General features: G+C 54.3%; 1 protein-coding gene across 20 annotated transcripts; it reads left to right on the top strand.

Annotated features, from left to right (window-relative positions):
- Positions 1-1,280: 1,280 nt before the first annotated feature.
- TJAP1 (tight junction associated protein 1) lies at positions 1,281-25,480 on the top strand. 20 transcript variants are annotated; one of them, XM_066251125.1, is made up of 15 exons: positions 1,281-1,359; positions 1,822-1,967; positions 2,375-2,442; positions 7,672-7,742; positions 11,430-11,566; positions 12,356-12,429; positions 17,730-17,828; positions 18,535-18,657; positions 20,569-20,597; positions 21,321-21,482; positions 21,616-21,682; positions 21,916-21,945; positions 22,685-22,792; positions 22,895-22,978; positions 23,724-25,480. In XM_066251125.1, the coding sequence occupies exons 8-15, from the start codon at positions 18,559-18,561 to the stop codon at positions 24,798-24,800; spliced, it is 1,656 nt and encodes a 551-aa protein (XP_066107222.1). In that variant the 5' UTR covers positions 1,281-1,359; positions 1,822-1,967; positions 2,375-2,442; positions 7,672-7,742; positions 11,430-11,566; positions 12,356-12,429; positions 17,730-17,828; positions 18,535-18,558; the 3' UTR covers positions 24,801-25,480. The 20 variants fall into 20 exon arrangements, with proteins under 20 accessions (XP_066107222.1, XP_066107232.1, XP_066107247.1 ...); XM_066251135.1 differs by lacking the exon at positions 7,672-7,742; XM_066251150.1 differs by lacking the exon at positions 2,375-2,442.
- Positions 25,481-25,771: the final 291 nt, after the last annotated feature.

The following is a 25,771-nucleotide window of genomic DNA, read 5'->3' on the forward strand; positions in this document are numbered from 1 at the left end:
AAGTAGGGTGGAGAAACAGGAAGCATCAACTCCATAGGAGTTGCTTCTCAAGTATGTGCCTTGATCCAGCAAGCCCAGGTTTTGAATCGATGACCTCAGCATTCCAGGTCATTGCTTTATTCACGGCACCACCACAGGTCAGGCTGCTTCTCACCTTTATATTCCAAATTCCCGCTATCACTCATCTTCATGCCATTTATTAATGCAATAAACATTTAGTGAACACCTACTATGCTAGGAATTGTTTTATACACTGAGGCTACAACGATGAGTGAGAAGAAGTTCCAGCCCTGGGGAGTTTGCATTATAGTGGGAAATGGTCAATAAATAAAGAAATATTTCATATGTCAGAGGACAGTAAATGGTATGAAAGAAAAAATTAGGGCAGGGTAAGAGAGAGTGGCTGAGGATGCCATTTTAGAATGAGTGGTCAGGGAAGGCTTCTCTGAGGTGGTGACATATGAGCAGAAACATGTGTGGGAGTGAATAGCTGGAGGAAGAACATTCCAGGCATGGGGAACAGCAAACCTTAAGCCCTGAGGCAGAAGAAGTATGCTTAGTGCATTAGAGAATGCCATGCTGTTTTATTGGTTAAGCATTTACTATGTGTGCCAGGCACCTGCTGGGGAATATGAAGATGCTATCAGACATAGTCTTTAGCTTGAAGGAGCATCAGTTTAGTGAAGGACACAGCATGTAAACGAATAATTACAGCACAGGGTAGCTACAGTGAAGCTACGTGCAAGTAAAAAAGGAGCACCAAATCCAGTCTGGGGGATTGGAGAAGGATTTCTGAAGGAGGTGATGATTTGAGAAGGAGGAGTAGGAATTGATAATGCAAGGAAAGGACAGGGCTTGGATATTTTAAGACCTGAATGCACAGGACAGTTGGGAGCCTGAAGTCCCCGGAAGAGATGTAAAATTAGGCTGGTGCATATGGAAGAGGCTGGGTCATGCGAATCTCTATGGTAATCTGAGAAGCTGCCTTTAGCTTCTGGATGACGGCGAACCAATGCTCAGAGTATCCCACATATTTTTGTGCTACTTTCCCCTATCCTCTTTTTTTAAAAAAATTATTTTTATTTATTTTTGTTTGTCTGTACCAGAATCTTTCCCCATCCTTCCCTCTATTGCCGTACTGCTACACTTCCTTCCTTCTCCAGCCGTCCGGCCTCCAAACCCCGCTCTTAGGATATACCTGTCTTTTCCCTCACAGAGTGCCCAGCCCGAGGCCACGCCCATTGGCACGCCCTCCGTGACGCAAGACGCCTAGTGCGTGGGGATTCCCGAAGCCGTGGCCACTACCCGGCCTGCCCCGCGACAAGATGGCGGTCTGAAGGCACCGGGCCGCGGAAGAAAGTTTGTTGTGGGGTTGGAGTAGTGGGGCCGGGAGGCTGGAGTTGGGGTGGGGATCGTGGGAACTTTAGCAGGGAGCAGAGGCGTAGGAGGGATTAGCTCGAGAAGAAGAAATGGAAGGGTAAAAGGTTGGGGGCAGATAGAAAAAAAGGGGGTGATTGGTAGGAAAGGAGGGGCCCTAGGATCCAATGGCAGCCCTGGGGGAGGGGTCCAGGGCGGGGGAACCCGAAGTAGGTGTGCAGGCTCACGAATAGGAGAAGCAGGCACACGAATGGGAGAATTTTTTAACCGAGGGTAAAGAAGCCTGGAGCTTGTGGCCGAGGTCCTACTGTACCAGGCCGGTGGGAGAGGAACGGGGTCTTTCCCGTGGAGGAGCGTAGTGGGGAAGGTGAAAGAGAAACCTGCAGAATGCTGGGCAGGTCGGGTAAGGAAGGAACCAAAGCCAGTCGAATGACCCTCTTCCAGACTTAGATCAGTTTTTCCACACTTCCTGTGGAAGCATCTGCCCCAATTTCAGCGGAAGACTCAGGGGTCCCAGGGACTGGAAGAATCATAGTGCCTGCTTGGAAGAAGAAGAGGTAGCGACTTGCCCAAGCCCAACCCCAGAGCGGGTAAGGTGGCCTCCGGTGACAGACTGGCATGTTCCCCGGAAGCAGGATGTATGGGCTCCGAATGATGCTGAGAATCATTTAATCTGGGGAGGGCGCTCTTCTATAGATAGAGGTTGCCCTTTGCCTGTGGTCCCTAAATTAGTGTTCTGCTTAGCTTGCACGCTGATTTTTGAGAGTTGGATGTAGATTTGAGCCTTGTTGGCCTTCACCTGTGCAAGCGAACATGGCTGAAGATATTTTAGCATCCATGTCACAAGCAGTTTCCTACATGTTCACTGTATCTTCTTCAGTCTCCCCCATCACATCTTCAGTTTGGCATCCTGCCTGAAGTGGAGATTTGTGGTGACGGACGATGGGGAGTCATGAGAAAACAAATTTCTGATGATGTTTACTGACTGACTGTTTAGGTACCTGCTGTTACCAACTCCTGAATTCACTTGTGCAACATTTCTGCTGCTTTTGAGCTTTTCTATTGGTAAGAAGGGCTCAATAATATTCTTCGGGATATGGATTTGATGGTAGGTTGGGTCAGAAGAGGAGGAATGGCAGGTTGGGATTAGGAAGAAGAAATCCAGATTAGTTTATGGTAAGAGGTCAAACTGATTGGTGTAACGTTCTGGGATTGTTTATTATATAGCTCTCTGAGACCGCTGATATTTGAGAACTGCTTTACAGTCTGGACAAGTGTGGAAGTTGCCCCTTTTGCTTCTGGTAAACCCAGTTTATTAGCTAAACTAAGCATGGCTTGAGAGATAGTGGACTTGGCTTGGAGAAGAAGAAAGGGGTCTGGAGCCACACACAGAATGCAGTGAATCTGGTCCTCACTTACTTGAGGCCCTGTGGTTATGCCCAAGCCAGAGTTGGGAGTAGGCTTCTTACAGAAGCCTGTTTCAGGGCCAGCATCTGCCCTGTGACTGGACTGGGAGGTCACATTGATCGAGGACAGTGGTCGGCAAACTCATTAGTCCACAGAGCCAAATATCAACAGTATAATGATTGAAATTTGTTTTGAGAGCCAAATTTTTTAAACTTAAACTATAGGTAGATACATTCCTTATTGAGGTAGCACCCGCACGTGATAGTTTGTGGAAGAGCCACACTCAAGGGGCCAAAGAGCCACATGTGGCTCACGAGCCACGGTTTGCCGATCACTGATCTAGGACACCTCACTAACCCTCTTCTGCTCCCTGCTGCCCACCCTCTGCCCAGAAAAAGAAAAGTGACTCCAGACAGACCAACCTAAATCACTGTTACTAGGCCGGCTTCAATATCTTCATGTACCTGAAGCACTGATGCTATTTAGCTTTGACTCCATTAGAAGGTTAGGAACCTTTTCTTTCTGCTTTTTTTTTTTTTTCTTTTTCTGAAGCTGGAAACGGGGAGAGACAGTCAGACAGACTCCCGCATGCGCCCGACCGGGATCCACCCGGCACGCCCACCAGGGGCGATGCTCTGCCCACCATGGGGCGGTGCTCTGCCCCTCCCAGGCGTCGCTCTGCTGAGACCAGAGCCACTCTAGCGCCTGGGGCAGAGGCCAAGGAGCCATCCCCAGCGCCCGGGCCATCTTTGCTCCAATGGAGCCTTGGCTGCGGGAGGGGAAGAGAGAGAGAGGAAGGAGGGGGTGGGGATGGAGAAGCAAATGGGCGCTTCTCCTATGTGCCCTGGCCAGGAATCAAACCCGGGTCCCCCGCACGCCAGGCCGACGCTCTACCGCTGAGCCAACTGGCCAGGGCCAGGAACCTTTTCTTTCTGAGGACAATTTATGGATGCCTCCTTGGAAATGGTGATCAGCGAGGACAGTTTGGTAACTGCACATACAGGTTAAGAGCACTGACTCTGGAGCCAGACTGCATAGGTCATATCCTGGCTTTGCCATTTGTGGCTCTGAGACCTTTAGAAATTACTCTAGAGCTCTGTGTGCCTCAGCTTTTTCTTCATATTGGTTTGGTAAGAGTACCTATCTCAAGGTTTTTGTGAAGGTTAAGTAAGGTAATACATTAATGCATTTAGAACAGTAAATGACCCTCAATATGTATTTGTTGCTATTTATTATGCTAGTCAGATCGCAGCACTAATTTCTGCTTCATAATTGAACCTGGAGTCTCTATAGGGGACCTGTATTGGTTTGGGCTGCTCTCCTGATGTTAGAGAGATGAAGTACAGCTTTTTAATCTATTTAAAGTGATGTTAGCCTGACCAGGCGGTGGCACAGTGGATAGAGCGTCGGACTGGGGCGCGGAGGACCCAGGTTCGAGACCCTGAGCTCGCCAGCTTGAGCGCGGGCTCATCTGGTTTGAGCAAAAGCTCACCAGCTTGGACCCAAGGTCGCTGGCTTGAGCAAGGGGTTACTCGGTCTGCTAAAGGCCCATGGTCAAGGCACATATGAGAAAGCAATCAATGAACAACTAAGGTGTCGTAATGCGCAACGAAAAACTAATGATTGATGCTTCTCATCTCTCCGTTCTTATCTGTCTGTCCCTGTCTATCCCTCTTTCTGACTCTCTCTCTGTCTCTGGGGAAAAAAAAAGAAAAAAATATTAAATAAAAATAAAGTGATGTTAAAATGCTACCGATTTCCTGCTGAAGCCTCCAAGCTGTAGAATTATCTTCTTTGCAGTTGAGTGATAATAAGCATTGAGAATATTTATGTGCCTGGCACAGTTGTGAGTGATTTAAATGTATCAACTGATTTTTTATAACAACCCAATGAAGTAGATACTATACTGTTCACAAAAATTAGGGGATATTTTATAGCTTCATATTCATTTTGAAATTATCCCCTAATTTTTGTGAGCAGTATATTATCCCCATTTTACAGATGAGTAAATAGTGATGCAGAGTGGTTAAGTAATTTGCTTAAGGTCACCGAGTTAGTGAGTGGCAGGTCTGGGGTTTGATCCCAGGCAATATGGCTTTGGCAGTTGAACATTGTTTTTGGATTTAGTATGAAGTTAACTTTTAAACATGCCTAGTGGCAATTTGTATCTATTTGTCTGTCTGTCATGATGGTTAGACTGTATACCCATATTGTAGTAAAACATTTTTGGTTATTTAAAAAATGTTTTGGGAGCTGAGCTCTTCATCACAGCTCTCTCTTTACTCTCAGAAATAATAACTTGTGCTGGGGTGACAGAGCCCTCTGCGCATATCAGCCAAATCTGGACTCTCTCTTCGTGATTCAGCGTGGCCTTCGGGAAACCTTGGGCCTGGGATGGGAGGGCAGACTGACATTAGGATCGCTCTGTGCACGGCTTAAAGGAGTGTGTATTAATGCTCATTTCTGACTTTGCTTACTGAAATGGGCAGTTGAAGTAGCCATTGCTTTAAATTTATGGGCAATCTGGGTGCATCCTTCTTTTAAAAATAGCAAGTAGCCTGACCTATGGTGGCGCAGTGGATAAAGCATCGACCTTGTACACCGAGGTCGCCGGTTCAAAACCCTGCACTTGTCTGGTCAAGGCACTTATGGGGGTTGATGCTTCCTGCTCCTCCTCCCTTTCTCTCTCTTTCTCTCTCTCTCTCTCTCTCTCACTCTCCTCTCTAAAGTGAATAAATAAAAAATTTAAAAAACAAACAAAAAACCCCACAAAAATAGCAAGTAGCAAACAACACAGGAAAAAAAACAAGTACATGGCATTTTAAACAGTCCCCTCCCCCCAGCTTAAGAGGAAAAGGAAAAGCAAATGTGCTTCTGCTGAGGCTTGTGTTGCTGAGAAAGATCCTGGCTCAGTGCTCGGGTCTTTTTTTTTTTTTTTCCCTTCAGCCAGGTAGGAGGCCTGTGTGCCGCCTTGGGGCAGGGGTGTGCCCACAGTTTGATAGACTGGCTTTCCTTTGCCCTGTATTTAAAACTCACTCTTCCCTCCTCCTGAGTCATGTCCTGTCTATTTAACACACCCTCGGGGCCCAACTTTTTCTTCAGTAAATGACTCTCCACTCAGCGTTCAGTGTAGGCACGCGCCTGGTGTCTAACCAGATTGCAGGGAATTGGGGGTTCAGGAATTAGGGCTTTCCCTGGGAATTCCTACCCAGCCCTGTGATGACTTTTTCTGTTCGTTGTGGCGCACGTGATTTTGAGAGACTGCAGCTGTCAGTCTCTGCGCCCCTCCTCCATTACCTTAGGAGCCACCTATCTCAGGATAGTGTGCTTCATCTCGTGTTGCAGGCAGCATGCTGAAACGTGTTATCTTCATAGAGGACAGCTTTGTGCTTTGGTAGAAGTCCTCAGACTCTCTGGATTCGGGTCACATTGTAGCAAGTGATTAAAATGTGCAGGCTAAAGTCTGATGGAGTTCTGAGCTCATTCTCCACCTTTACTGTTTTCTTTTAGTTGTCTAAGTCGATTTCTTCTCATAACACCCCTTACTGTTATCTTTGAATCTAGTCCCTTCACATCCTGACCACATTTTATGTGCTAAGAACCATACCAGGCCTTCGTTTCTTATCCAGGTTCAGCCGCTTAACAGGACTCTGAACTTACTGCATTCTACATAGCTTGTACGCATCTGCACGTGCTGGTCCTGCTGTTGGGAATGCATTCTCCCTCCCTTTCTTTTTTTGTCCTCGCCTCTCAGTTTAAATGTCACTTCCTTTGGGACCTCATCCTCGTTTAGTGCCCTTCCTCTGTGCTTCTATCTTAATACTTATCCTGTGTCGTAATTGCCTGTTTACTTGTGTGACTCTTACAAGACTCTATAAAGTGCCCTGAGAAGAGGGACTGTGTCTTACTCATTATTGTGTTCTCCCATTTAGGAGAGTGCAGAGCACATAATAGGTGCTTTATAATACTGCGGTGTATATAGAATGAGTGAGAGGCAACGGGCATTCTCTCTCTACTCCAGTCTGTTTTCTCTGCTGAAATTATTTTCCTATGAAAAACGATGTCTCTCTTCCCTTAGAAATGCCGTGGGTCCCCCTTTTTTAGGATAAAGTCCATGCTCTTTGGCTAGACATGTGGAAGGCTTCTTTATACCCTGGCTCAAACCCAACCCTCTGGCCTGAGTTGCTGCCACTCCACTTCATCTGTCCTGTTCGTCATTGCTCCTAAATGTCCTGCTGCCTCTGAACCTGTTGTGGCCATCCATTTGCTTTATTCTCTCGTGCTTGTGCGCTGTCCTCTCTCTGTAAGGCTCACCATGGCTCTGAAACTGCTCGTCCCATAAGACCCCGCTCCTCTGTCACACCTGTGAGAAGACCCCGCTTTCCTTTCGTCCTCTTGCCCTCCACAGCACTGTGTCTGAATCTCTGCTCTGGCACGCCCCTTGTATGGTGAGTTTTCTGTTTATCTGTCCCTCTCTTTCACTGAGCTGACCCCCTGTAGAGGAAGGACCCTCGCTGATCACAGGGTGGGGGTGGGCGGGTAGGGGAGACTGGGAGGATGGGGTGTGTGGAGAGTTGGGAGAGGGGTGAGCAGTGAGATTGAGTCTGATTTTGGAGCTAGGCAGATCGGGTTTAAATCCAGACTTTTTCACTTAACAGCCGTGGGACTTGGGGCAAGTTGCTTAACCAGGAGGATCCTTGGTCTTGTACCTTATAAAGTAAAAGTATATTGGTCTTTAGAGATAATGAGTTTACAGCATATAGCATGGTGCCTGGCATATGGAAGATACTCTGTAAATGAATGAATGAATTCCATTTTGAAAAACACAGTGTATAAGGAAAGGCTTTGTTTTATTCAAGCTAGAATAAGCCTTTTGCTTTCTGCCAGGTAGCCAGGAGCATTTTAGAGGTGGGAGTAAATTTGAGAGTCTCCTTTTTCGTGATGAAGCAATAAAAAAGGTGAGTTTGGGGACACCGTCAGTGAGTAGCCTGTGCGAAATAAGATTGTTGATGCTTCTCTGCATTCTTGTGTTGTAATGACGCCTTTGACAGGTCGTGACAGGCAGCCGACATGGGTGGTGACTTTGGCGGATCCAGGTGGGGGTGGGTCCACGGAGTGTTAAGGCTGTGGATGACTGGGAGGCGTGCTTGAGGGTCCCTGTCTCCTGGTTTCTCTTTTCTCCTGGTGCGTTATGGGTGGAAGAGTGTTGGGGGAAGCTGGTGGAACACATCTAGGCGTTGAGGAATCCTGACCCTTCGGGCCCAGTTTTCTTAGGGCTGCAGTGGTCTTGTACCGCAGAACCAGCTGAACTGAGATACTCCCCAGAAGTGGGGCCGGCAGCTGAGAGAGCTGCTGTTCTCTCTGCCTTTTTATTTTTAGTGTGTTGAGGGGGTAGCCCTTAGGGCACCCGTTCCCCACAGACACCAAAAGAAGTTGTTTCCAGAAGTCTAGACCTCTTAATTGTATAATACCAGGTGGTACTTCAGTATGGGTTTACAGTCAGATGAGGAAGATGTGTCTGACTTCTCAGGAGGGCGGCCTTCTTGTCTGGTTCCTAAGCTCAGCCCCAGCCTCGCACCTCCCCTCTGTGCCCTCAGAGCATTCACCGCACCATAAGGCATGCAGCTGTCAACCTGTCTGTCCCCCGCTAGGGTCAGGGTCTTCTGCCTCGGGAGCTTCTTAGGGCCAAGGTCTTTTACTGAAGGTTTTTAGGCCCCACAGTGTAGTGCTGAGCTCTCCTGGCTGCTGTGAGACCCCACCCAGTCCTTCCTCAGGGAGACTGAAGCAAACAGGATCTGCCTTTATTAGTTACTTTTTTTTTTGTTTGTTTTGAGAGACGCAGGGAGAGAGAGACAGGAACACGGAGCTGCTACTATATGTGCCCTGACCAGGGAATCGAACCAGCCACCTCCGTGCTCCAGGGGGATGCTTCAACCAACTGAGCTATCTGGCCAGGGCTTAATTTTTACTGATTTTTAGAGATACAGAAAAAGGAAGGGAGAGAGAGGGAGGGGAGAAGGGAAGCATTTGTTGTTCCACTCAGTCGTGCATTCTTTGGTTGCTTCCTATGTGTGCTCTGATTGGGGATCGAACCCGCAACCTTGTTGTTTCGTGATGACCGAAACAACCGACAGAGCTAACCGGCCAGAGCCTATTAGCTACTATCTTAAAAGTATCAGCTCTCTGCTCCCAGTGACATTTGGAACCCATAAAGGACACAACAGGCCTGGCATGGCTTTCTGTGGCTCCCCAGAGAATATGGCTCTCCACACGTTACACTGGAACTGGGGACAGGATTCTGCCCCTGTCTGTGGGATCGGGCGAGTCACTTGTCCTCTCTGTCACTCCAGAATGGGAGAACTGCACCTGTTCTGTGGGCCTCATTAGGCTACTGGCTCCAAGGACATTTAATGGAAGGGAGAGCCCTTCTGGGACGGCACAGCCAGTGCAGGTGGGGGCCTCTGTCTGTCTGTCTAGGGCTTGTGTGCGTTTATCATAAACATAAGTCCTAAAAATACCAACCACATAGAAACAAAATAAAAGGAAACAGACTCTCCTCTTGCCCCTTTCTAAGCCCTTTCCCCAAAGAAAGGGAACTGCCTAACAGTTTTCACAATTGTTAACCATTTATCATGTGTTCTTCTAATCATTTTGTGTCCTTCTAGACATTCCTAATAAGGTATTGCTTATAAAATAAATAAAATTCAGTAATACGTACTGTTCTTCTATTTGCTCTGTTCACCTCACAAGTCACCCAGGGTGGAGTAGGCCCTGTTGGAACGTTTGAGGAGCCTGGTTGTAGCCCCCCCCCAGCTTGGGGGTTCCCCTGGGCCTAGCTCCTTGGAGGGATGGAGAGGCTTCACCCCAGGCTGGGCTGCAGTGGTCCCCGGGGGATCTCTGAGGGATTGTTATTCTGAGCTGAAATTGGGCAGCAGGGGTGCCCTTGACTGGGACTCAGAATGGAGGTCAGCGTGATTGGGCATCAGCGCCTCGTCTCACGCCCGTCTCTCCCCTCAGTCCTCTAGCATCTTGGGGGGGGGGAGAGGGAAGTTACCTGATTTTTCCATCTCTGTTTCAGGGCAGAGAGAGTCCCTGGTTTCTGAAACCTTGAATTAACCAGGTCACTTGCTGCTCGACCTTTGGAAAGCAAAATTGACCCAGCTGGTGTTTTTATTTTATTTTATTTTTAATTATTATTTTATTTTTAAGTGAGAGGTGGGGAGGGGTAGAGAAGCAGATGGGTGTTCTCCTGTGTGCCCTGACTGGGAATCGAACCTGGGCCTTCCACATGCCGGGCTGATAATCTGTCCCTGAGCCAACCGTCCAGGGCCCCAGCTGGTGTTTTTATAATATTATTATCATTAATTTGTGGATGAGGATTCTGAAGGTAGCCTGTGCGTGGCCATGCTTTCTTATCAGTGCAGGGAAGAGGTCAGAGCCCACAGGAAGAGTTCTTTCTCTTCTAGATGCTTATTGCACCCTCCACGGTCAGGCCTTGGCCTTTGGAGCTCTGGGGCTGTTATCACAGCAATATGGGGAACCCAGCGAGCAGGCAGTTGGAAACCTATTGGAGGCTTTTCCTGCCTGCCGTAATCATTAACCTAGGCTTGGGAGAAGGGCCAGGCCCGTACTGGGGCCGGGGTGGTCACTGTCTTCCCCTTTCTACCCAAGGCATCTCATCATCTGCAGGGCGATCCAGGCAGAAGGGGGAGTCTCTCCCTGTTTTCTCTGACATATTGCCTTTCTCTTTTAAGCACAAGCAGGATTTGCTGACACATTTGCTGTAGCTTTCCTATCCTGCTGCCTCGGGCCGCTTCTTGTGGGGCCTCTGGGGCTCCACTGCATGGCTGCGTTTGCCTTGAGATTTGTCAGCCAGTAAATGTCACTTCCCTAGGGTGGGTCTGGAGGCTTCAGGAAAGTGTTTTCTGCTGTTTCCTGGGCTCGCTGGGATGGGACTGCGTGCCTTTCTGGTCACTGCTCATTCCGAGAGTCTAGAGAGGGTAGACTCGTCGCTATCGGAGTCTGGGGAGCCTGGCGATAGCACAGCCTTGATCCCTGCTCTCTGGGTTCCTCTGGGCCAGCTCCCCGGGAAGGGCCACCCCGTGGCGCTTTGAGAAACTGAACGGTGGCAGTGTGCTGCCCCTTCCCTTGCCTGGCGCGCGCTGGGCCGGCCCCACACTGCCCCATTGTCCTGCGCTTTCCAGGCGGCTCTTGTTGCAGCGACGGGTCCTTGGGCCAGTCCTCTCCCAGCCCCTCTCCTCGGGGCCCGTGGGAGCTGGTGGGTAAACTCTGCCAGCACAGGCCTGGCATGGGCGGCAGCTGCAGCTGTGGGTGGCTTTGTTCCTACAGCCCAGCTTCCAGGGCTCTGGTGTAGCCTGGCATCAGTGTTCGGGGAGTCGGCCGGATGGGAGCTGCCCCCCGGTAGCAGCGACCTTTCCACAACAGCTGGCCTCTCTGTCCACCAACCAGAGAGCCTTGTGGCGTGGGGTTAGGGGGCAGGACTGACCAGGGGCAGGGGGATGCTGCACCTCCGCCTGGTGCAATCTGTGGGGGCAAGACAGCCCCTGAGGAGCCCTCCCTGTCCGGCGAGTGCAGTGTGCCCTGGGCATCCGCAGCTTGGCATCCCTTCTGTTCTCTCTTTGCAGCTCCGGAGTTGGGAGTTGGGCTGCTCACAAAGCAAGCTGTCTGTTTATATGGAGTGCCTGGAGGGTGTCTGCCATGAGTCTGTCGCTAACCGAGCTAACCAGGAGCGCTGTCTGGTTGGGGAGAAGCCACTAACCCTGTGAGTCTGCCCGGGGCCACTAACCTGTCCTGGGGACACTGCGGGCAGTGCCTCTGTCCTCTGTCCCTCCCTGCAGCCTGGCACCCTCCGCCCCCTCGCTCACTTCATGTCCCCTCTGCTCTCTGGTTCCTATAACGGGTTCTAGGAACCATCTTCCCAGTCTCCTTGCACTGGCGGGGATGTGCCCCTTCACGGCCATGAGGAGAGGGTCCCCAGGCATGGCCACTACCGTGCCTCCCGTTCTTGCTTAAAACAGAATTGGGCCGAGTTTCCGTCCGGCATGCCTTTAGCACCCAGAGTTTGAGAGCATCCCTCAGTTGGCATGCTGTTTCTTTTTCATGCCTCATGACTGATGGGAATTTTCTTTTAGACTTAATAGTTTCCTGTTTTTCAAGAGGGGAAGATTGAATGGGGTCCCCATTAGTCTCACCCCAGGATAAGAATTTAGGATTAGCTGTAAGTTTCTCCTTGGGGTTGGGGAGGTTGAGGAAAACCTTAGCCTGGTTATGGAAACTGCCTGAACAGAAGAGTCAAGCCACTTAGACTGAAAGCCAAAGGCCAGAACCAGGTGCCCATCTGACTTGCAGCTGTGGAAGGTGGAGTCTGTCCCCCCACCCCCCACGGCCTTCCACAGCTAGAGCTTCAGGTGGACTTTAGCCAGGAAGAGGTGGGAAGGGCGCCTGAGCCCAAGGGAGCAGGACCTGCTCTGGATCCCACTGTGGGTCTAAGAGACTGGACTCAGATCGGGAGACATGCAGAAGCTTCCGCCACAGGCCCTTCTCTCTCTAGGCTTGGAGAGGAGAAGGGGGTTCCAGAGATAACGGGAAGGCCGGTTGCCGGGAGCTGCCTGGCGTTCTGCACAGGTAATTCTCCAGACGTCGCTCTGTGTCTCCAGCCTGTGCGGGCAGTGCAGTGTGGGGTAGGCTGGATCCAGACACTGGAGACCCACAGGCTCTTAAAGCGGCTGTGTGCCCTGCGGCGTGGCAGGAAGAGGGGGCTGTCTACTAGCATGGCTGGGGGGTGTAAATGCTAGCCGGTCGAGGCTACTCTGATGCCCAGGGACCCTGAGTAGGTTTGTGGCTTGGCTGTGACCAGGAAAGCCAAAGGAGACTGGAGTGGAGGCTTAGTTCAGGGCCACCTGTCACTTTGCTCTTCCAGCTTAGGAGAGGATATGGGGACTAATGTCAAGTGCTGGTTGTGATCTTGGGGTTTTTTTGACCCGCCTTTTATGAGGGGAGAGGTTTGGTTGGCTTGGATCATCATCAGTACCTTTCAGCCCCTTTGTTCCTGTGTAGTGTTTGCTTGGATGAGGTCTGGTGATAGACTTGAAGTATTTGCTCAGGTGAGGAGCCAGGTGAGTACTCAAGGTCACTAGCACTAGTTCCGAGTCGTCAAGATTACGCCATGGCAGAATAATTCCCACCCTTTTGCCTTTAAAAGACCTGTCAGTCTGTTCCGCTTAAAGCAGGCAGAAGGCCAGGTCAGGGCCGCAGGCAGCTTGTCCCAAGAGGATGAGGTTGTACTTGCCCAGAGGGGCAGCAGGGCTGGTTTGGGCACAGACTGGCATCTTGCAGCCTAGTCATCAGCCCGGAGCAGAGCCTGCCCAGGCCCCACCCGCGAGTGGCTGGCTGTGTGCCTGCCACGCGCCTGGGATTGCTGAGGGCTTTGCTCACGTAGCTCAGGAACAGCTGCGTGCTGGAAACGAGGGGCTGCTGGCGAGCAGGGGGGCACCAGGGATCGGCGTGGTGAAGGCTGAGCCCCGGCAGCTCCTGTGGGGTCCGCGCACTGCAGGAGACCTGTTCTGCTGTTCACCGACAGTCTGATGGGGCGGCGCCCCTGCTGAGTCACCTGGCTACGGAGCTGGGCCTTGCAGGGCGGTAATTTGTGTTTCTCCTGGGCCTCTGTTGGAGGCAGAGCCTGGATTTCAGGGGCTTGAGCTCCAGCCAGGCTTGTGGAGTTCAGAGACTCTATATACAGCTGAGGACAGTTCCCACAGAAGAGGCGCTAGTTCCTGTGTGATCACAGTCATGTTTTATCAGTTGGTGAGGGGCTTTAGGAAGGGCCTGTATATATATATTTTTATTATTTATATCTTGCTGGGTTCCAAGAGAATTAAGGCAGTGTACAACACAGCTGGTGTGTTTTGAAGAGGGGCTGGTTTTCCTTTATTTTAAAGCAGTAGTGATCCCTGCTTTCTGTTGACTTTTCTTGGGTGAATTACAGAGTAGAGCTTTAATGATTTTGGTGGTGATGTCTGGGCCCTTGATTGAGAAGGTGGGGTTCATTGATGCCTCAAGTTGGCCCACTTGTTTGATTCAGTGACAGCTATGAGCAAAAAGGTGTAGCATTGGGTTTGGAAATGGTCTGAGCCCAGGCAAACTGCTGGGCTGTAATTTCCTAAGAGAGCATGGTGTTGTGGCGAGCGGGGGTGGCAGTCCATCCTTCTCCGGCAGGGCAGCCGAATCCTGCTTGGAAGCTGGAGGAGGCATGGGGGGAGGCAGAAGTTTGAAAAGCCCAAGAGCCATACCCATTTTGGACTTAATCAGCCTCCTTCTGCTGGCCCAGTGTTGAGGGGTGGCCTCAGTCCTGAGAGGGAAGCTCGGATCTCCCTTCCTCGCCTGCACCTTTGCTTTAGCCCTAGGCCTTGGGCAGACCCGCGGAAGGGACGGCTGAAGGAAGTGAGAGGGCTCCTTGGCTCTTGAGCTTGAACCTTTTTGCTGTCGCCTCCTGTGGGACTGGAGCGAGGACAGTGAGAAGAGTCAGGACTCAGAGAGCTTTCTCCTTGTCCTGCCCCATCTCCAGCAGTGGTGATCCCTGACCGCTGGAGGCCCCTGGTCACATACACATACTTCCTGTCCACAAAAGGGAGCGAGTGTGAGTTCCATCTCCTGATTAAGGAGTGATGGTTGGCAGACGTTTCGTCCTTTGATTAAAGGACACTGCTCAGCCGACTTCTGGCGCACAGTTCCCCTCACGTCTGTCTGTCTGCACTCTCTGCTCAGCTGTTCAGGTTCACAGTGCAGGTTCAATGTGCATGCAAGTCCCCTTTCTAATGAAAGCAGACTTTGTTCTCTGGAGGCAGCTAATCATGCCCCATGGGCTGTAATCAGGGAGAAGGTATTTAATACAGGGCAGGCGGCAACAGGCGGCCCTGCACGGCCTGGCAGATTGCAACATGGCAATTAGGAAGCTGTCACCCCCGCCCTCCACCCCAGCCGAGCCGGGGCTGGGTCTCTCATCCAAACTGATTTCGAGTAAATCAAGAATGAACATCATGCAGAAGAGGAAAGAGGAGGCGGGTCGTGGGGTGGCGAGGGGCTAGGAGGGCTGCTTTTCCTTCTCACCCCCCCATACCCAAGATGGGGGGGGTTAGAGCTGCTCAGAGTGTCTCCCTCCGCAGTGCCTGCAGGTCCAGCCCAGGAACCTCAGACCAGACTGGGTCAGCCAGAGGTTTCATCCCAGGCCTCAGCCTTTCTCCCTGAGCACAGCTGTCCTGGAAGTACAAGCCCAGCACGTGGTCTGGTAGCCTGCATCCTTAGTCATCCGCCGCCAGCTCCTTGAAGCTCGAGTATTTTAGCAGTGGCATTCTGCCCTGTCAATTTCTAGCCCTTCCAGAGGACCTTCCTTGGAGGCACTCTGGAGCTGGGTGCTAAGAAGCCGAGAGGCCCCAGAGCCTGTGGCCCGCGGCCCATTCTGAGTGTACAGCGGCTTCCCTGGAGGCCTCCTTCTCTCCTTGCAGGATTGGAGCCCCCCTTGGGCTGAAACACTACTAGCCAGCTGGGAACCTCTGTGTGGAGGAGGTGTGGCCCGCGGAGGCTGCATCTGTAGCTGGGCTGCCTGGAGGGTCCTCTGTGCCTTCCAGCTTACCTCCATCTGCTCCCTGCCCCCCAGGCCCGCTGGCCCACGGCTGCCTGTTGTGTTCTCCCCTGCACCTGGCGTGGTCCTCAGCCCTGGACCTGTCCTTCCCTGTAGTGTGTCCGGTCAGGGCCAGCAGCCGCCAGGCCCAGTGTGTTCCCGCCCAGTGCTGGAATTGTAGGCCCCTGTGGGCTGTTCTGGAGCTCTTCGCAGATCTCAGCATTTGGAGTGAGGGCCACGGCATGCACTGGTGTTGATGGACACAGGCAGGGAGTGGCACAGACTCTCCCTTGTGGATTTGTGTTGAGGACGCTGCAGGCTCCCTAGTGGCCTCTCTCCCTAGTGGGCATTGCCTTCTGCTTCCCAGTGGGGAGTGGTTTCCCTCCCTGTGACTGACGCGTGTGGAAAGATCAGGCTCTGGTTGGGAGAGAGAACCTTCCATCTGCTCACCATTCACTTCAGAGTCCGCATCTGCATTCGCACCCCTTCGGTGCCCCTCACACCCACACTGCCCCCTCAGCAGGCCGGCTCCACTCTCCTTACAGGTAGACATCAGATACCTTGGCCATCAGTGTCCTCCCTGGCTACCTGCTGCCCACACACATGCCCACACACAGAGGGGCCCGCAGGGGGAGGGGCCACCCAGCTGACTAGGGAGCAGAGGGGGGCAGGAGCCTGGGTTCTCCAGAGAGGGGCGAAGGCAGAGGCCAGCATGGAGCCCCCCTGGGCCACCTGGAATGCTGAATCCTGTGTCTCTGGCTCTACCCACTTTCCAAACTCACACGCACCACCACTTCCACCCGAGTATCAGGACCAGGGCTTTCTGGGTCTCCCCCAGGCCATAAGCGCTCTCCCCTGGGGCCCTCTGAGGGGGTAGCCCCAGGGAAACTGTGGGTGACTTGTTTGCTCCCACCCCCAGGAATGTCCTGTGCTTTCAGGCCCGCCCGGATTCCTGCACAGGGAGTCAGCCGACACAGTGAGCCCGACAGAGCACGCTGCTCGTGCCCTGTGGGGACACGTTCTGCCTCACCATCAAAGGGGTGGAGGTTGGCAGCTCGTGCCTGCTGTCACACCCCAGCTCCCCCAGAACCCCAAGCCAGAGGCCAGGCTGTGCGGACAGACAAGGAAGGCCACTCCTGCTTCCCCGCCCTCCCTACCCCTTACCGGTCTTCCTGCCTCGGGCCCTGTTGGAATGTGACAGGAGTCATGGCCAGGGCAAGTCCCAACAGCAGGAGCGCACGCTTGAGCCCGCCAGGCTTCCCTCAGCCCCCAGCTCTGTTTAGGTGGATGGCAGCGGGAAGATTGTTTATGCCCAGAAGGCCACCTGAGGTTGCTGCCTCCACTGGTCCCTGTGGCGGCTGCTGCCCCCTGCTGCCGCCCAGCTCATTGCAGGTGAGGGCAGAGCTCGGAACCCTAGGAGCCTGGATGGGACCACACGGGTCACTCGGTCCAGCCACCACCTGCAGATGCAAAACAGGCTTGTCCAGTGAGGAAGGGCCACACAGAGTCAGAAGCAACACGGAGCTCCCCAGACTTGCGCTTTCTGTACTAGGATTTCTCAACCTTGCCACCAGCAGCATTGCGTGCTGACAGCTCTTGTCGTGGGGGCTGTCCTGTCCATTCCAGGGTGTTTAGCAGCGGCCCTGGCCTCTCTCTACTAGATGCCAGTAGCACCCACTCTTGTTGTGATAACCAGAAACATCTTCAGACATTTGCGAGCTGTCTGGAAGAGGACGAGGGGAGACCACAGTCACCATGTTAGAGAACCATCATTGCTCTAAACTGCTGTCTTTTTAGATTTCTCTCCTGTGTCCCCCCCCCCCCCCCATCACAAAGTCTGATCACCACCACAGAACACTGATGCGGTCTTTGGGCTCCTTCTGGAAACATTGCTAGGAGCGTTTCAGCATCTTCTTGCATCCCTGCTAGGCTTTATCATGGTACTCCATCCCACAACCCTTGTTCTCAGACGTCTTGGCTGTTTCCAGGCTCTGAGAGGCCTGGGAGATGAGCAGGACCGATGTGGGGTAGGATAGGGACAGGGCAGGACCAGACCTATTTCAAAAGTGGCCATGTGGGGAAGCCAGAATCGTGAGCACACACGGCAGTGTTCATGGAGAAGGCAGGAGCCCGGTGCTTCCGGTCCTCTCTCGCCTCCACCACTTCCCCCTCAGATCCCCCTGTCCCATGGCTTTCCCATCTGCCTCTCCCTGGGGGGCCTTCCAGGTCCCAGACTAGGCAGGGTGGCCTGTGGCACTGACAGGCGGCTGACACCTGGTTTCCACTTTCTGCCCTTCTCTGGTTTCAGGAGCTGTTGGCTAGAGGAAGTGGAGGGGCTGTGGGATGCGGTGAGCCAAGGGCTGATTCTCCGGACGGCGGAACAGAGCGGGCTGCCGACAGACAGACGGTATGTCGCTGAGGCCTGCGCCCCCCACGTGGCTCTCTTCCTGGGAGGCTTACAGGCAAGGGGCAGGCAGGTGGTCCCTCTCAGCCAGGGGCTGGTGAAAGGAGAGTCGTGGGGGCCTCTGGGGCTTGGCCATCATGCCTCTCTCAGGTTCAGAGGCCCCCTGGATTTGGTGAATAGCTTCAAACCCTTACTTGCTGGTCAGTTATTTTTTTAAGCTGACATTTATTAACCATTTCCTGAGTGCCAGGTGCTGTTCTCAGGACTTTGCGTAATCTTCGCGAGAACCCTATAAAGTTGGTGTGCTGTCCTCACCCTGACTTAGACCTGAGGAAGCTGATGCAGAGAGAACAGTTTTCCCTAGGACATGCCCATGTGTCAGGAGCCCCGAGGCTTGGAAGCTCAGACTCTGAGCCCACAGAGGAGAGTGGCGGGCTGTCTTCAGACTCCGCCTAGCCCAGTGCATTTCTCCTGGCGCCCAGCTCTACACCCAGCCTTTCCCGCCCCTTTGTTCCCACTGGACCCATGGCCGCCTCCCTGGGCACTGACACACCAGAACCTAGCCCTCCTGGTGACCCCAGCAATGCCCCAGCCTGCCTGCTGCCTGCCAGGTGGCTCCTCCATAGGTCCCCTTCTGCCATCCTTTCCCTCAGTTCACAGGCCTCTCGCCCTCGTTTCTGAGGCTCCTCCTCCTTGCTTCGCCCAGCAGATTGAGGAACCCTCACCTCCCAGGATGACCAGCGCAGCCCCTGCTAAGAAGCCCTACCGTAAGGCACCGCCCGAGCATCGGGAGCTGCGGCTGGAAGTTCCTGGACCCCAGCTTGAGCAGGAGGTCAGCAAGGCTGGTACCCCCACCCTGGCTGGCAGAGGCAGCCCCTGAGGCTGTGTGTCTGGCTGACTTCTGTGGGAGGGGACTTCTGGCCCCCCCAGTTGGGGTGAAAGTGTAACTCTGCTGGTGGGGACAGCATAGGCTCCCAGGGGCCAGCCCTAGCATGTGCCCATGTGGCAGGGTGCCCCAGAGGCTGGGTAGCTCAGCAGCAGTGACCCCACACATGTACTGTTGTTCTTCCTGCCAGAGGCAGCCCACCAGACTGAGGGTCCTAACCCGCTGGAGGCCGGGACTCGCGTCCTCCACTAGTGGAGGGGAGCCGTTCAGCCTGCGGCCCCTCTGGAGGCTGCTGGGACGTGGTGTTCTAGCCACTTCCACCAGGCCAGCTGTCCCTCACTGTCCCCGGAAGGCTGGCCCCCCCTCCAGCTCTGCTTTGCTGATATTTGTTAACTACATCAGTTGTCCTCCCTCGTTAAGCTTACTAACAGGAGGAAATGAGTGTGGTGGTTTATTCTGCTCGCTACGGGGTTTCCTGCCTGTGTGCATGGAGCGCAGTCACAGAACTTGAGAGATTGTCAGCACATTCTGAGCGCCAGGCATACCATGGCCACTTTGGTCAGCTTTCAGCAGAGATGCCATGATGTGCCCATTTCAGCTCAGAGAACAGTAAATAAAATGGTCAGATATTGTGCGAGGCGCCACCTACCAGAACTTCTGGTTTTGTAGATGACACTAAGGCTCAGTAAGGTTAGTGTGACCCGTGTGTGGTAGAAAAGGGTCAAACCCAGGTGTCAGTGGCTCCAGAGTCCCTGGTCTAGGCCACCCACCTCATTTTCCTGACCCTGAAGCAGTCCTGGCATTTGAAGCAGTCAGTTCAGTTTGGAGAGGGTACCTTGACATCTCTATCTTGCCGTAGCACGTGCTTGCTCTGCTTTGTGTGTGGCTGAACCCTGACTCTTGGGCCATGACCAAAGTGTAGGGGGTTCAGGAGGATGGGGTAGGAGGTTTTTATTGTTTTTTTGTTTGTTTGTTTTTTACAGGGACAGAGAGAGAGTCAGAGAGAGGGATAGACAGGGACAGACAGACAGGAATGGAGAGAGATGAGAAGCATCAATCATCAGTTTTTCACTGCCACACAGTTGTTCATTGATTGCTTTCTCATATGTGCCTTGACCACAGGCCTTCAGCAGACGGAGTAACCCCTTGCTTGAGCCAGCGACCTTGGGTCCAAGCTGGTGAGCTTTGCTCAAACCAGATTAGCCCGTGCTCAAGCTGGTGACCTCGGGGTCTCAAACCTGGGTCCTCCACATCCCAGTCTGACGCTCTATCCACTGTGCCACCGCCTGGTCAGGCGGCGGTAGGAGGTTTTTCAAAGCAAGAGAAGACACTGAATTCACTCCTCTCAGTCAGGTTGGGCCAGCAGTTCTTCCCCCATGCCCGTGTTCCCCTCCAGCCCCTGTACTAGCCTGATTCTACTTAAGGGCCAGAATCCTACTGTATCTCAGCCTGAAATCTTGACTTTTCTGGAACATCTCTGCCGTGCCTGCAGGGCTCGTATGATCCCCGTGAATAGCTGAGAGGCTCTCTTTATCCCTGGGAGAGGTAGCATGGGTACCAGGACTTATTTGCAACTGGCTGTAGGCTTGAGAGAGGGATTGGAGCTGGTGTGTGTAAGGGCGAGGGTCAGAAGGGGTTCTAGAATCTTCAGTTGGTGTGGGAGAGCTAGTTTTGTTTTTTCTGGGCACGACTGGGTTGCCCTCACCTCTGCAGGGCACTCACTGCAGCCCACTTCTGCTGTGCGAGTCTCTCTCTGGGCCTCAGAGTGGCCCTTCCCAGGGCGTTTGGGAGGGGGCCAAGCAGGAGGCCGGTGGTCTAGAGCCTCTGAGCCTCAGGCTTCTGTTTCTTTGTGCCCAGGATTCCCTGACTGATGCAGAGAGGATGAAGTGAGTATCTGCTCCCCAAGAGCCTGCCCTGCCTCCCCTCTGTCCCTCTTAGCTCCAGGCACAGCTGTTGGTAGAGTTGGGCTCCTTGGCTTAGGTAGAGGTACATGTTGGGTTAGGATGGCGTGCTTTCGGGACTCTGGGAGGGGGCTTAATGTGCATATTTCTTCTGGGAAAAGGGGTTTGTTCCATGGGCTCCAAGAGTACCTGGAGTCAAGGAGGAGATGGTGGTCAAGGCCCGCCCTTGCCAGCGAGCCCGTCCCCAGCTCCGGGCCCTCCAGTGCCAGCCGCCTTCCCTGGGGCCCTTTCTGTGCACCACGTGAGGAGGATGCTGCAGGAGGGCGATGCTGGGCTGGGTTTCCAGGAGATTAATAATGAAGCAGCCTGATTGTGCTGTGGGGAAACTGGAGCTGGGGGCTCGCTGGCTTGGGCTGTCACCGGAGACAGACCGGGAACTGTACCCCTACCCAGTTCTGTCTTCTCATTCTCCAGGGTGTGAGTGTGGGGGGGCAGACTGCCATCTAATGTCCCCTCTGTCTCCTCCGTCCTCCAACCCAGGCCGTGTTCTCAGGGCCAGCGAGCCTGTGGCCTCTGCTGCCCCAGACCTGGGCCCGTGTTGCCTGTGTTTATGTCATCCCCACTCCTTTCTCCCTGACCAGCCTGGGGCTCCAGGGCTGGCCCTCCACCTCTGATGCCCCTCTGCCCTTGACCGCCTCACCCTGCCAGGCTGTTGCAGCAGGAGAATGAGGAGCTGCGCCGGCGCCTGGCCTTGGCCACCAGGCGCACCGAGGCCCTGGAGCGCGAGCTGGAAATCGGGCAGGACTGCCTGGAGCTGGAGCTAGGCCAGAGCCGCGAGGAGCTGGACAAGTTTAAGGACAAGTTCCGCAGGTACAGGAATGAGGGCTAGGACACGTGCACGCATCTCCCCGTTCACCGGGGGCCAGCTGGGGGAGGCCTGAGGCTGGACATGGTCTGTGGGATGAGATTGTGACCCAGGGGTCCGCCTTGTATTCCTCTGCAGGCTGCAGAACAGCTACACGGCTTCCCAGAGGACCAACCAGGAGCTGGAGGACAAGCTGCACACACTGGTAATCTGTCCAGGATGGCAGTTTGGCTGGCACTGTGTTCACAGCGCAACAGCGGGCTAGGACTCGCCAAGGATGCGCCCCCGCCCTGGGGCATGGGGAGGGCAGGGGGACAGCGGTGGGAAGGGGACCGCAGTGTGCTGTGCGAGTCGGGACTGTCCTAATGCTCACACTGTTTCTCTTCTCTCCTCGTCTCCCCTCCTGCTGCCGCCGCTGCTGCCGCGCGCTCCTCTCAGGCCTCTCTTAGCCACAGCTGGATTTTTGCAGTTGCGTCTGAGTTTGTGTGTTTTCTCCCTTGCCCTGGCCTCCTCCTCAGCTGAGATCTGGGGTTTCTGGGGCCCTGGTCATTTCCCTCTGCCCACTCCATTCCTCTCCTTATGTGTGGCCCGTTCAGGGGTCAGTGCCTCCTTCCTCGGGGACAGCTGGGAGCCTGCCCTTGGCCGAGGCAGAGGTACTGATTGATGTCATCACTGAACACTCACAGCTTCTCGGCTGTAGTGGCAGCAAGCCCAAGCCATTTGGGGGAGGGGGCTGTAGAACCAGCCTCTGAGTTGAAGATCAGAAGGCTGCTTTGAGCCTGCAGCTCCCGCCCAGGTCAGCTAGCTAGTCTCACAGCTCCCCCAGCTGCTACTGGCTCCTCCCTAGTCTTCCTTCCTGGCCTGAGCCTGGAAACTGCTACGTACATAGGCTTCCAGCACCCGGGTTTGCAGTTACCGCCTCTCGGGTACCAACTGCCCTGCCTGGTGTGTCGAGTTCCCTGCGGGGTGGGCAGCGCTGACACTGCTGGGCCCAGGCAGCCACAGGCCGTGCTCTGAGAGCCCCTGCCCACAGGCAGCCTGGAGAACAGGAGAGGTGTCTGGTCTCCTTCCGTCTGTCCACCGTCTGTCTCTAGTCGTCTGCCTTGGCTGCTCCGGCACTTGTGGCTTCCTGTGTCTCTGGGCTGGGAGGAGGGCTGGGAGGGAAGGCTGGGCACGGGCTGGGTTCACCACGAGTCTTGTGCCTCAGATCAAGAAGGCTGAGGTGGACAGGAAGACGCTGGACTGGGAGATTGTAGAGCTGACCAACAAGCTGCTGGACGCCAGGAACACCATCAATAAGCTGGAGGAGCTGAACGTATGTGTGCCTCTGGGGCCTTCCTTGCCTGGGGCTAACTCTGTCCGGGCCCAGCCTGCTCCCTCTGGCCGGGCTGGGCTCTGAACTACGCTGTGTCTGCAGGAGCGGTACCGGCTAGACTGCAACCTCGCTGTGCAGCTCCTCAAGTGCAACAAATCCCACTTCCGCAACCACAAGCTCGCTGACGTGAGTACGGCACTGCCCAGCAGAGCCAGTCCGGCCGTCTTAGGACTCCTCTAACGCGTCACACCCCTCTCCGCCCCCTGCCTGTAACGGCCATCTGCTCTGCCTTCCCCTAGCCTCCGTGTCTCCTCTCAAGCCAGTCAGCTCTGTCACTGGTTGGTGTCTTGTATTCTGTCAAGCACCCATCGCTAGGGCTTGGGGCTGGCCCTGTTGGTATTTCTGAAATGGAGACATAGAGAGAGAGACTCAATTTCAGGATCCCACTGTAGGAACGAGGGGGTGGCCAGAGCTATCAGCCATAAGAATAGTGAGAGAGGATTAGGCCCAGCTGACCCCCTTACCCCTAAAGGGCAAACTCTAGGGTGCAGATCCTCAGGCCTGAGGTTGATGGGCTGCAGGAATGGAGGTATTCCCAAGCCTGCTGGTCAGGACAGATCCTCAAACTCAGATCTGGTTTGGGCAGAAGCTCCTGCTAAGATGGAAAAGATGGAAGTTTAAGAGCAAGTGGGCCTTAGCACCAGTTCTGGATTCAGACCCTGGCAATGCTAATCAAAATCTTCATTATTTTACCCCTACGGAGCCTCAGTTTATCTGTGAAGTGAGGATATACTTGGCGTGCTGTAAGCACAGGAGACAGTTGAGTGCTGAGCACACAGTGGTACTTGTGTGTGGTAGCCATGACTTTTGCCATGAGTCAGCGTCTCTTGGGTTGGGATCATTCATGTCTCTCTTTTCTTCTTCTCCCCAGCTACCCTGTGAGCTACAGGATATGGTTCAGAAACATCTGCACAGTGGTCAAGAGGCTGCCAGGCCGGGCCCTGCCCCCAGCCTGGCACCAGGGGCTGTGGTACCCACCTCGGTCATTGCCCGGGTGCTAGAGAAGCCAGAGTCTCTACTGCTCAATTCGGCCCAGTCAGGCAGTGCTGGGCGCCCCTTGGCTGAGGATGTCTTTGTGCACGTAGACATGAGTGTTGCCTCGGGGGACCCAGCCAGTCCCCCAGTCCCTGGCAGCCCCACCCCCCAAGCCAATGGGGAGTGCCACTCTCTGAGCACTGCTGGGGGCTCCCCCGAGGACGAGCTGCCTCTGCCGGCCTTTGAGAAGCTGAGCCCCTACCCCACCCCGTCCCCACCGCACCCTCTGTATCCCGGCCGGAAGGTAATTGAGTTCTCCGAGGACAAGGTGCGCATCCCCCGCAACAGCCCCCTGCCCAACTGCACGTACGCCACCCGCCAGGCCATTTCCCTGAGCCTGGTGGAGGAGGGCAGCGAGCGGGCCCGCCCCACCCCGGCGCCCAGCTGCCCCGCTTCAGCTCCGGCCTCCCCGCACCACCAGCCCAGCCCAGCCCCCCTGACCTTCAGCGCCCCCGCCGGCTCTGAGGAGGACCTGCTGGCCAGCTGGCAGCGGGTGTTTGTGGACCGCACGCCACCACTGGCCGCCGTGGCCCAGCGCACAGCCTTCGGACACGACGCGCTCCCTGAGCTGCAGCGGCACTTCGCTCTTAGCCCCTCTGACGGGGAGGAGGGGGTTCTGGCACCTGGTGAGAGTGGACTTTTGCTGCCAACAGAACCTGGCGCTGGCCTTCCCAGGGAAGAGGAGGAGGAAGAGCTGAACCTTCCTGTCAGCCCTGAGGAAGAACAACAGAGCCTGCTGCCCAGTGATAGTGACACAGAGAAAGGGCCTGGCACCCCCCACGCGGAGGGCAGGACCTGGGCACTCCCCGGCTCCGGCCGCCCCCAGCGCAGCCCCAAGAGGATGGGAGTGCACCACCTGCACCGCAAGGACAGCTTGACCCAGGCCCAGGAGCAGGGCAACCTGCTCAACTAGGGCCCCTGCTTGCCTTCCTGCTGCTGCTGCACTGGGACTGCGGGGAGACCCGCCCCAGCCCGAGCCACACCGCTCTGTCCCCACGCGGGCGGGGCGGGTAGGCGGTGGGCCACACCAGGCCTTTCCGCTGCACTGACAGCCTGGCACCAGCTTGCCTCATGGTTTCCCCCTTTTCTTCTTGAAATATTTATTCTCCCAAGGTGACATGCAGCTGGGCTCCAGCCCTTTCCTCAATCGGTCCAGCCCAAATCGGGCAGTTCTGGGGCTGAGGGGTTCGTCACATCAGTGTTCATCCTCCATCTTCCTTTCACAGCCATGAGGTTTTTGTTTTTGAGGGGGTGTCATTGGGATTAACCTCTAATTTCTGTTTTCTACTAACCTTTCTATTTGTTGCCTGTTTCCCTCTCCCCCCAAATCCTCCACACAAGCTGTTGCCTTCAGGGGGCCTGACATCGCAGGCCCTCAGGGGCGAGGGGGAGGCCGACTCAGGGCTCTCCTCAGCTGTGTCCTTCCTCCCTCTGGAAGGGAGTAGAGGGTGGGACTCAGAGACCTCAGGCTGGGCTCTAGGTCAGCCCTGGCCCCCCTCCCAACCTTGGCTTTAGACTGTTACTCCCACCTTTGGGAAATTTTCACATCGATGACTATTTTAAAATTAAATAAAGCTATTTTACTGATATGGACTAATTTGTCTAATAATGACCATTCTTCTCCCCATTGTTGAATAGTCCCAGTCCCTGTGATGTCCTACTCTGCTAGTGATTCTCTGTTGCGGCTCTCTGCCTGGGCACAGAGCATCAGGGAGTGGGAGAGGCTGCGCCTTAAGTCAACTGGATGGAGCCCCTGAGTCTCCCCTTGAGGTAGGGTCCAGTCTAGCCCAGCTCTGGAGGCAAGCTCTTTACCTCAGTTATGTCCTTATAGGGCCTATGTAAGGTGTCACCTCAGAACTCTAGGTCCTAGAAGTCTGGGAGCTG

The sequence above is a fragment of the Saccopteryx bilineata genome, chromosome 1 (assembly GCF_036850765.1).
Source record: "Saccopteryx bilineata isolate mSacBil1 chromosome 1, mSacBil1_pri_phased_curated, whole genome shotgun sequence".
In the NCBI taxonomy this organism is placed as follows: domain Eukaryota; kingdom Metazoa; phylum Chordata; class Mammalia; order Chiroptera; family Emballonuridae; genus Saccopteryx; species Saccopteryx bilineata.

Coding starts and splice junctions, on each gene's coding strand:
- TJAP1 (XM_066251082.1), top strand. CDS start 16,343: ATGTCCTGTGCTTTCAGGCCCGCCCGGATTCCTGCACAGGGAGTCAGC. Junction 17,829..18,531: donor GGGCTGCCGACAGACAGACG/GTATGTCGCTGA, acceptor TGCTTCGCCCAG/CAGATTGAGGAACCCTCACC. Junction 22,979..23,723: donor GCAACCACAAGCTCGCTGAC/GTGAGTACGGCA, acceptor TCTTCTCCCCAG/CTACCCTGTGAGCTACAGGA.